General features: G+C 37.9%; 1 protein-coding gene and 1 pseudogene across 1 annotated transcript; both read left to right on the top strand.

Annotated features, from left to right (window-relative positions):
- The first annotated feature begins 1,269 nt into the window (after positions 1–1,269).
- LOC130216707 (zinc-binding protein A33-like) lies at positions 1,270–4,949 on the top strand (annotated as a pseudogene).
- Positions 4,950–4,964: 15 nt separating this feature from the next.
- Positions 4,965–8,202, top strand: LOC130216706 (E3 ubiquitin-protein ligase TRIM35-like). Its single transcript, XM_056448586.1, has 5 exons — positions 4,965–5,463; positions 5,617–5,712; positions 7,110–7,340; positions 7,418–7,440; positions 7,523–8,202. The coding sequence occupies exons 1-5, from the start codon at positions 5,071–5,073 to the stop codon at positions 7,764–7,766; spliced, it is 987 nt and encodes a 328-aa protein (XP_056304561.1). The 5' UTR covers positions 4,965–5,070; the 3' UTR covers positions 7,767–8,202.
- The last annotated feature ends 2,938 nt before the right edge of the window (positions 8,203–11,140 follow it).

The raw sequence follows: 11,140 nt of genomic DNA, 5'->3' as shown, positions 1-11,140 counted from the left end.
TGCTAGGCGGTTGCTAGGGTGTTCCAGGTGGTTACTAAGATGTTGCTAGGAGGTTGCTAAGATGTTCTCAGTAGTTGCAAGGAAGTTGCTAACATAAATTAGTATGTTTCTAGTATGATTAGTATGTATTGGTATGTCATTAGTATGTTTCTAGTATGGATCAGTATATTGTGCCATAAGTGGTTGCTAGGGTGTGGTTAGTGAGTTGAAAGGTCATCATTGATTGGCAGTTCAGTAGTTTGATTTAAATGAGTCCAACCTTAAGTCTGTATGACAGTCTGGTGCAAAGTTGCAAGGCAGTTGCTAAGACGTTGCTAGGTGGTTGCTAAAATGTTGCTAGGCAGTTGCTAGGGGGTTCCAGGTGGTTACTAAGATGTTGGTAGGCGGTTGCTAAGGTGTTGCTAGGTGGTTGCTAAGATTTTCTAGGTCGTTGCTAAGGTGTTGCTAGGCGGTTGCTAGGGTGTTTTGATTGGTTGCTAAGGCGTTACCTCTGAGTTCTGAGTGGTTGCTAAGGCATTGCTGGGTGTCGCTCACTTGAACGTTAATTTTTATGAATAACTGTGCTTATCACTGGGTGACGAGCTGTTCTAATACGCTGAAAGCATTACGTAAATAATATATATAATATGTAATCAATATAACTTATTTCTAAGACAAAAACAAACTCTGTACCGCATCGGATGTCCTTCCCTGCTGTAAATGCTAGCGCTCCCGGTTTTTTCCTGCAACCTTGTTGTTTACAAACATGGTAATTTGTCTATATAGCACTTCCCATTTATAATCATTAAATTAATAAAAAAATTTTGGTCCAAAGTTTTATTATTATTATTATTGTATATTAAAAAATATCTTTACAAGAAAACAGATTTTTTTACTTTGTAAGTTTAAATATATATTTAACATCCAACAGAGTCATACGTGACGCATATCAAGCAATAACCAATCAGGCTTTAAAAAAGGCGGTGCTTCCTGGCGATTGGATGATGCCAATGTCAATCAGATCACGCTCACACAAGGAAGAATATGTGCGTCTTCTCAGACCCTGATTCTTCATCTTCTCAGAGCTGCACTTTTCCGTGTAAAAATTGTTCAGAAATATAAACATACTGATGTTTTTGTGTGTATGCAAACTCTGAAATCAAATCAGTGTGTAATTTACGCGTGCTTTATATGAACCACCCTACACAAACACACTGAACCCAATGGCTCCGCCCACCGAAACACTCGCCAAAAAGAGACTCCCAGTCTTCTTCACTTCTTCCATTCAAGCAGACCGTCTTCTTGATTTCACACATCAGATCGCACAATTCGTTTGTTTTTCCTTTTAAGCGTTCATGTAGTGAAAGAATAGTTAAAACTAGTAGATCTCAAACAGAGAAAATGGCTTCATCAGCTAAAGACGATTACAAAAGTCCTGTGTGTCAGGATATCTTCAAGACTCCTGTTCTTTTATCATGTAGTCACAGTTTCTGCAAAGAGTGTCTTCAACAGTTTTGGAGAAGCGAGAATACTCAGGAGTGTCCTGTCTGCAGAAGAAGCTGCTCAAAAGAAGATCTTCCAGTTAATCTTGCCTTAAAAAACTTGTGTAAGTCATTCCTGAAGAAGAGAAATAAGAGAGGTTCATCAGGATCTGAGGAGATCTGCAGTTTACACAGTAAAAAACGAAGACTCTTTTGTCTGAAGGACAGCCTGTGTGTTTAGTGTGCAGAGATTCAGAAAAACACCTCAAACACACATTCAGACCCATCAGTGAAATGGTTTCAACAAAGAAGGTAAGACTGGTTTATGCTTCTAAAATCATAGACATTTTATATAATACATGTAGAAATGTCTCAGATTCATTTTGCTCTTGAAAAAAAAAAATTCAATAGTTTATATTACTATGAACACATTACATTTATTTCTGGTATCTGATAGATTTTCACTTTAATTCTAGGAGGAGCTCAATACAGCACTGAAGTCCTTACAAGAACAACTTGGACGTAAAGAAAAGACGAAAAGAGTGTTTGAGGAAACAGTTAAATACATCGAGGTGAGGATTAATCAGATCCGCTAATCTGTCAAGACCACTGTCGTCTAAACCTCAGCTCACACTGTGTGATTTGTAATAATCTTATAATTGTAGCTTGTAAATATTATCAATATAGGAGTTTACGGAAAGCCAAAAAAGCAGAAGCAGGAGATGATGATAAAGAAAGAGCAGAGGTTGTTGAATATTCCTGCAAGTCTATTATATAATATATTTAGTAAAAGACAGAAATATGACTTTACAAACTGTATTGTAAATAAATCTAATGAACATTTTCATATTAGTCAATAATATTGCTGAAATTAATTTGAAAACTGAATAAATATAAATGTACACAAGTAAAGAAAGAGCAGAGTTTATTGAATATTCCTGCAACACTTCATCTGACCAAAATCTAACGAGTGGTATTATTCCACAAGCAACAGCAATGGAAAATTACTGCTTCACAACATCGTCCAGTGACATCACAGACCTTGAAGTGAAGACTTTCTCTTATCTCTTTCTAATGAAAACAAGTCTCCCTTGAATCCACACAGTCATCAGCAAGGCCAGACCGTCAGTTTGAACGCAACATTGTTTTGCAAACGTGCGGTGGGGTCACTGCCCAGTTGGAAACCCTTGAACTCTACCAAAAGCTGGTCTGCACAATGGGGATGAAAGTCAAAAGTCAGCCATGATGATATACCCCCACCAGCCCAACAGAACACCGCCGAAATCATACTCAACTGAGGGCTGGAACATGGTCCAGGTAGGGATGCTGGTGCGGGTCGTAGACTTCCAGAGGCCCGGCGGGCATAGGACCTCCGGCCACCCCTCGCCTGGGGGCCGGGTCGGGGGATGATGGCAGTGCAGGAAACCTACTGAGACCAGACAGCTGGGCCTGGATGCGCTTCGTAGTGAGCCTGTAGCGGGGGTCGGCACACGGGCGCCTGGCTTCTGAGTCGTCTGGTTCCTGGTCCTCTTCTGACGATGCTAGCTGAGAAGAGTAGATCATCACCTTTTCTGAGGCAGGCTCGAGCTACGCAGGGGGTCCCTGGAACCACCTGTTCCATATCCCAAGCCAGACCAACTCTGGCCCGGAGATCATCACCTTTTCCGGGGCATGCTCCAGCTCTTAACACCTGTTCTCCAGCAGTGTTCGGGCACACCACACTTAAGCCCGGGAACACGGACTTAGCTAACCGCATGCGCCAGCCAGATGTGCCATTGGCGACCCAAAGGACCTGGCTCTGGTGCACCAACTTCTCCCCGTTCTACCACCTGGATGTATTCAAGTTCCAAGATGTATTGGACACTCTTTCCTAGGACAGCTCTCACCAGAGGGGCCCTGGCTCTCTCCTCCCTGTGCCAGCACGTCCACTCACAGCTAGCGGGAATCAGATACTCTTTCCTGGGACAGCCCTCACCATAGGGGCCCTGGCTCTCTCTCTCCCCGTGCTAGCGGGAATCGGACACTCAGGCAAGTTAGGATAATTAGTCAAGTTATTTTATAACTGGTTTATTCTATAGACAATCACACAAAAATTAAGGTCAGTATTAGCCCCCTTAAGAGATAATATACAGTGCTCAGCATATGAGTACATCCCATTTAGAAAATGAATTTTTTTATCCATTTCTCAGTGAGTGTATATAGGTAATGTATTTTGGTGCATTTTAACAAAACAGAAATATTTATTAAAGTTATATTTTAGTCACCAAACATATTTAGAAATGGAAAGATGCTTCTCTTGATTTTTCCTCTCTTTAAAATTTGTATTTAATATTTTTCTTTAACACATAAATTTGGCTGTACTAGTTTTGAACCGTTGTCATAAGGTATTTTGTTAGATAAGCTCCAGATTTGGCTTCAGTACTGACTAATCTAATGTAAATATACAAATATAGTATTGTAAAGCTTTAAAAGATAGATTTGGAGGGGTTTACTTATATATGCTGAGCACTTTATAATAAGGTTATATAATATTATAATGTAATGTATTTAATATCATTTTCTTTCTTTATGTATTAAAAGCTGCTTTTATTCAAGGCATAAAGGAGTCATAAATGTTATTATGATTCCAGAATAATTCTTTTTGTTTTATAGGAAATACTGTGAAGTTTTCTTTGGTTTGTTAAAGAGTTTATGTGTGCAAAAATGTGCCTTGATGTACTTGAATGTTACAAATGTTATCCCACTACAATACAAAGTTACAAAAAACTGAACATGTATGATCAATTTGAGTTGAGGTTACTTCATTAGCTTGCTTATGAAGACTGCAGAGTGATGCATGAAAATGACTTTGAATAAAACTTCAGGTAATGATGGATGTTAAAGTCTGCACTCGATGCATCATGACTATCATGATCAATCTCGAAGTATAATGATTGAAATGTGTTTATACTGAAACAGATTTTTTGTTGTAGATTATAGAAAGGACTAGTGAGGGCCAGCACTGACACTTTTCCAGTGGGCAAACTCTCAATGGCCCTGTGCTGGCAGGCCATTGGGGGCTCTAAGTTGGCCAGAACAGAAGAACTTTTTATTAAGAACCAGAACAGTTTTTTTATTGGTTTAGATCCATATGAACAGGGATCATGTTAATAATGTTGTCTGCACGTTTTTCAGAAATGTAAACTATCAACTGTTCAAAAAAGTTTATTTGGAGGTTGTATTTTTGGTTGTATAAAAAACTAACTGTTCATTAGTTTTATCTCTTCTTTTATTTTATATTGTCTGTGTATGTGTTTATTTTGAGAGCTTGCTGTTCTGATGTAACTTTGATGTATCTTTTGCACATCCTACAGATAATCTGACCCTCCCACTCAAACCGTTACCACGAAGAGTCATTATTTCCTGTCAAGCTGACTTGCTTCTAGATTTCTCGACAAAATCAAGCAGGAAGAAGAAGAAAAACGTTTATTTAAAAAAAAAAAAACTTTGATGAGAAGATTCTGAACAGGCATCAGATCCTTGTGAAACTTGTATTTTTTCTTCTTCTTCTTCTTTTTTACAACCAGAAAGCGAAAGTAAAGTTGATATTGCTGGAGCTCAAATAGTGAAAATGGCTTCGTCAGCTGAACATGGTTATGTTTGTCCTGTGTGTCAGGATGTCTTCAAGTCTCCTGTTATTCTGCCGTGTAGTCACAGTTGCTGTCAAGAGTGTCTTCAGCAGTTTTGGAAAATAAAGAAAACTCGGCAGTGTCCTGTCTGTAAAAAACGCTCAGGTAACAATCCTTTGCTTAATCTGGCTCTGAAAAGCTTGTGCGAGTCGTTCCTGAAGGAGAGAAATAAGAGACGTTCATCAGGACCTGAGGAGATCTGCAGTTTACACAGTAAGAGACTCAGACTCTTCTGTCTGGAGGACAAACAGCCTGTGTGTGTAGTGTGCAGAGATTCAAAACAACACGACAATCATAAGCTCAGACCCATCAGTGAAGTGGCTTTGTCGCATGAGGTAAGACAGATTTATATATGGAAATAAAAACTTATATAATAAAAATTGTATTTTACAAATGTATGTCCCAGTACCTTTTGCTCATACCATGTTTTATTATGAATACATTTTATAAACATATGGACTTAAATGAACTTTTACTTTAACATCTAGGATGAGCTCAATACAGCACTGAAGTCCTTACAAGAGAAACTTAAGGAGAATAGAAACATGAAAGCAGAGTTTGAGAAAATGGTTCAACACATCAAGGTGAGGATTGATCAGAACAGCTTATATTCGATCATTGAATAGGTAAATGATGAGATAATCAATAGCATAGCTAACTCTCAAAACCATAAGCTTATGATGAAAGTTACTATGAGTTCATGTTTGTAAATGGAACTGTGTTTTATTGAGTTCCTAGTCTGAACCAATAATTGTTACATTATAAACAAGCCTCAATAAAATCTATCAAGATTAGATTTTGGACAAATCTATCAGTGGGGTTCATTTAAAAAAATAATAAAAACATGAAACCAATTATTGTTGTTTTTTTTATCAATAAATATTAATTATTTTCTCCTCAACAATTTACAGAATCATTTCAGTATACATGTAAACATTCTTTTCTAACCACCCTTCCCCTGTCCGCACGCTCACAGGATAGAACATTTAAATGGACAATTGTGAGACATTGAGCTGATAGGAGTTTTTTTATTCCAAATATAATTTCTAATTGAGCTGATGAGATTCCTAAAAAAAACTTTTTGGGATAGAAATAGGGAGGGTCTGAAACAAATATAAACATTTAGAAAGAATATTCAATTTCATGCGGTTTTTTTCCCTCACGAAAAATCATAATGTTAGAGTTGCCATAGGTGAGCTTGCCCTTTTCTCTGGCCGCATTGAGGATCTTAAATGTGTGTCTTCGTACCGAAGGAATCAAACCAGAACGGCCCGCGGTTTGGCTTTTTCAGCTGATCATTGTTGCAAAGTGCGGTGAGCTCTTTCAATTTCGTAGATCTCATCCTCCTGATGCAGAATCTTAGGTAACCATTCCTTCAAAACACCCACAAAGCATTTCTACCCCTTCACTCTCTCTGGGTGACGAGATTGGTTTTTGAGTTCATAAATTTTATCTTTCAGCTGTTTGATTTTGTCGTCAACAGCCGACTTAACATCCGCCTTCTTAGTGAAGGCCCTTTACAGTTTATTCTGTCCCCATCTGCTTTATTTCTACCTCCACCATTCTTACATTTATTGATTGTAGTTCATTACCCATTTTCTCCATGGATTCTGCAAATTTACTTAGGCGCCTGTCAGTTAACTCCTGAATTCTGAGAAATCCTTTCTCCATTTCTGTGTGGAATCATGGTCAGATAATGGCAGCCTCGAGTCATGAGTATCATTCTTTTTATTGTGGTTTTTTTTTTTGGATGCGAAATGTTTGTCGTAATATTCAAAGTGCAACAACTTACTGTTTTAAATAAGGTACTTTAGTCACATAAGAGTGTATGGATGTTTCCCTGTAATGGGTTGCAGCTGGAAGGGCATCTGCTGCATAAAACATATGCTGGATAAATTGGCGGTTCATTCCGCAGTAGCGACCCCAGATTAATAAAGGAACTAAGCCGAAAAGAAAATGAATAAATGTGATTTGATTTCAGGCTCAAGCGGAGCAAAGAGAGAATCAGCTCAAACAGCAGTTTGAGAAGCTTCATCAGTTTCTCCGAGATGAAGAAAAAGCTACTATCACTGCAATGAAGGAGGAAGAGAAGCAGAAGAAGAAGATGATGAAGGTGAAGCTGGAGGAGATGAACAGACACATCTCAGCTCTCTCACAAACAATCAAAGACACGGAGGAGATGCTGAAAGCCAATGACGTCTGCTTTCTGAAGGTTTGATTTCAGATCAGTGATTGATTGATTGATGATTGATTGAGTTGTTGATGATCAGTTGTGTGTTTGTTCTGCAGGAGTTTTCAGTCTCAATGAAAAGGTGAGTGATCTGCTGGTTTCCCTGCTCTCTCTGCTTCTGAAGTCAAAGCCACTGCAGTTCTGACTCCTGAATGTTCTTCCAGAGTCCAGATCTCTCAGCCGGATCCACAGATGCCTTCTGGAGCTTTGATTCATGTGTCTCGCTACTTGGTCAACCTGCCGTCAAATGTCTGGAAGAAAATGCAGGACATTGTCCAGTTCAGTAAGTCTGGGCTCCTACAAACGGATACTGGAGATCATGCAGGCTTTTTACCACACATAGTTTTTCCCACACACAAACTTAATCAGTATGTAGAAAGTCAAGATCACAGTAGTTCTGCTGTATAATGAGGAATATTTGGTATTGTTTCTCATTTCTTCATCCCCAGAAATCCACAACAACAACAGTGTGAAATGAAAAGAAAAAGAATGCAATTTTTAATTTTATCATTATCAGTCTGATATAAACATTTAGGCTAATATTTTTAAGCAGATAAATGATCAATTATTATTTCTGGTCCCTGAACTACTTCCCATGCTTGCTGCAGCCAGTAGGGATTTGATTTGAGATGTGCAGAATCTCTCATGTTGCGTTCACGCCAGATGCGGATGAAGCGTCAAGCGCTTGTGATTTACATGTTAAGTCAAGGCAAAGGTGCGAATAGACATCCTGCGGCGTGAAATGAATGAAATCAAATGAATCGGCGTGATTAGTGTTTTACGCAATTTGACACGCGAACCGCTCAAGTTGGAAAATCTGAACTTATCAGACATTCGTTATCTCCCCCCCCCCCCCCCCCCCCCCCCCCCCCCCCCCTCCAAAAAAAAAAAAAAAAAAGAGCAGAAATGAGCTTCTGGAAAGAGGGAGTTCTGGAGTGTCCAGCTGAGACCGCTGCCCCTGCCATGGATCCAGATACGTATTTAAAGTTGGATGGATGGATGGATGTTTAAATTTTCCTTCTCCAGAGTATATTCCTCCTCTGTTCATTTTGCTTATTGTCTGTAGTCTGTAACAGTGATGGGTTTAAGTGCTTGTTGCTCACTCACTTCATAATAAACATTTTGCACAGATTAAAAAGGCTAAACAAAACTTGATTAAAAGTGTTGCATTCATTCATCCATTTAACATCTAAGCTATTGATTGATTTTAATCTTTTTCAAATGTTTGCATTTTTATTACAAATAACTCAACACCTAATTTTATTTGAATATATAATTTATATACTGTTATTTATTGTTTTAATAATATAATTAATCAGTTTTTTTCCATTTGATATTTCCTCAAATTTCTTAGGTCGGTAATTTTTCATTGTGATTGTCAATGAATGTGTCCCATTATTATGAGGATAGATAAAAAATATATATATACAAATAGTTTATTTGTTTGAGAACTTTAAAAGAGCTGCATTCAGAAAAGTCTAGGTTATAGATGTAACCCTCATACCCCCAAAAGAGGGAACAAGCACCACCAAATCACCCAACATCCCCAGGGCCTAATTACAGTAACAGAATATGGGAGATCTTTAATGATATAACAGTACATTGGCAAAGTGTTTCAGTCCCGAAGAGGAAGGATGCTGTGAGGCCACTCACAACCCTGTCAGGAAGAAAACTATATACAAGTAAAACTGTTAGATGTGAGGGAAGACACAAGTTTGTCTGGATGGGAAAACTCACCTTTGCTGACTGACACATACAAATGAAACCAGAAGTTTACATACACTCTAAAAAAGGAACATAACCATTTTTTAAAAAGCGTCTGATGGTAAATCATACTAAACGTTTACTATTTTAGGTCCGTTCGGATTACCTAAATCATTTACATTTGCTTAATGGCAGAATAATGAGAGAATTTTCTAGACAGTCAAGAGTTTACATACATTTCCTACATTGTCGCCATGGAAACGTCTCCCTCACCATAATCGCGACTCATCACGTGCTAATCAGGGACAGCTGCGGCCCATTGGAAGAGGGGTATTTCACACACACCGTCGACATCGACGGGAGAGGATGACTAGGATGACAGCAGGAACCACGCTGACATACGTTTCCTTGGTATTTTTTTTTTTTTTTTTTGCTTTGCTTTTAAACTGTATAACTTTGGTCAAATGTTTTGGGTATCCTTCCACAAGCTTCTCGCAATAGTTTGAAGGAATTTTGGCCCATTCCTCCTGACAGAATTGGTGTAACTAAGTCAGATTTGTAGGCTGTCTTGCTCGCACGAACTTTCAACTTTTCCCACAAATTTTCTATAGGATTGAGTTCAGGGCTTTGTCACTCATGAGAGAAATAAGGGGAAACGAGAGGGTAATATAAACATAAAAACGGACAGCCCTATTAAATACAAAGCAATAAGCACCAATTCTAGGAGTTTAAGCATCACTCTAGGCGAATACTTCTAGTTCGAATATGCTTAAAAGGGTTTACATTTACAGATATAATACTTACCAATATATATTGATGTAAATCCCAAAACAATGTGTTTTGATGAAGTCTGAAATAATGATTAAGATTATTTTGGATAATGAAAGCATTTTCAAAAAAGCACTTTAATCCAAAAAGATTTAACAAAAGGACATTCCTAAGATAAGTGAGCTACACTTTAAGCAGAAGTTTACCAGAAAGAGCAGGTATAAACGGCTAGACAGGAAATAACATGTATATATTTTAATAATCATTTTATAATTATTTACTGAAATAGCTCTTAACTTAATTTAAGAAACATTTAGGGTGGCAGAATCAATCATGAATCAATCAATTATTTTATTTCAAGTCTGTAAGACTTATTTGAGTTAATATTTATGTTATTCACTAAAATATGTCATTTAAATCATTCATGGAGCTGAATGTAGTAAATAGTCTGTATAAAACAGGTTGAAAATAGACCTGTGCAAACAAGCTAGCCTTACCACATTATTTAACAAAACATGATTACTGCAGTAAAATATCTGTAGTCCTTTAAGCATGATTAGTACAAGAGAGAGAAGTATGAAAAGTGAATGGTTTGTTTTAAAACTTTTCAATCGGAATCTGTCCAATAATAAACCTGAAACACATGTGGTTGTTGTCATGCGGTGAACTCGACCAATCGTGTAATATCGGTGTCGTCATTAGAGCTCTGAATAAGTTGTCTGATCTCGGAGCGATGTCACGGTACTTTGATGCCACATGTGACAGCCACGCGGCGTCTGTGCAGCATCAATTCGGACAATTTCTAACCAGCATGCACCGCTTTAAGACAGACTTCGATCGATCTGCGCAGCGCTGCATAAAGTCGAACGCACCTACTTGATGATCACGTTTTGGCGAGCCATGGCACAACCAAGAAAAAGGAAAATCAACAGAGAATGCAGGAAATTTCAGTCACGTTGGGGCAAAGAATATTTCTTCACAGAGGTCAGCGGTAAATGTGTCTGTTTAATTTGCCAGGAATCAGTTGCAGTAATGCAGGAATATAATATTAAAAGACAAAATGAAACAAAACGTCAGGCCTTCAGCTCTTACACTGCTGCCGAACGAGATCAAGAAGTAAAACAATAAGCAGCTGCCATAAAATAATTACATAATAATACACACACACACACACACACACACACACACACACACACACACACACACACACATATATATATATATATATATATATATATATATATATATATATATATATATATATATATATATATATATATATATCTACACATGTCTGTGTAATGTATGTA

Source organism: Danio aesculapii, chromosome 22, assembly GCF_903798145.1.
Source record: "Danio aesculapii chromosome 22, fDanAes4.1, whole genome shotgun sequence".
Classification (NCBI taxonomy): Eukaryota; Metazoa; Chordata; class Actinopteri; order Cypriniformes; family Danionidae; genus Danio; species Danio aesculapii.
This window is presented reverse-complemented; position numbering and strand designations above follow the sequence as displayed.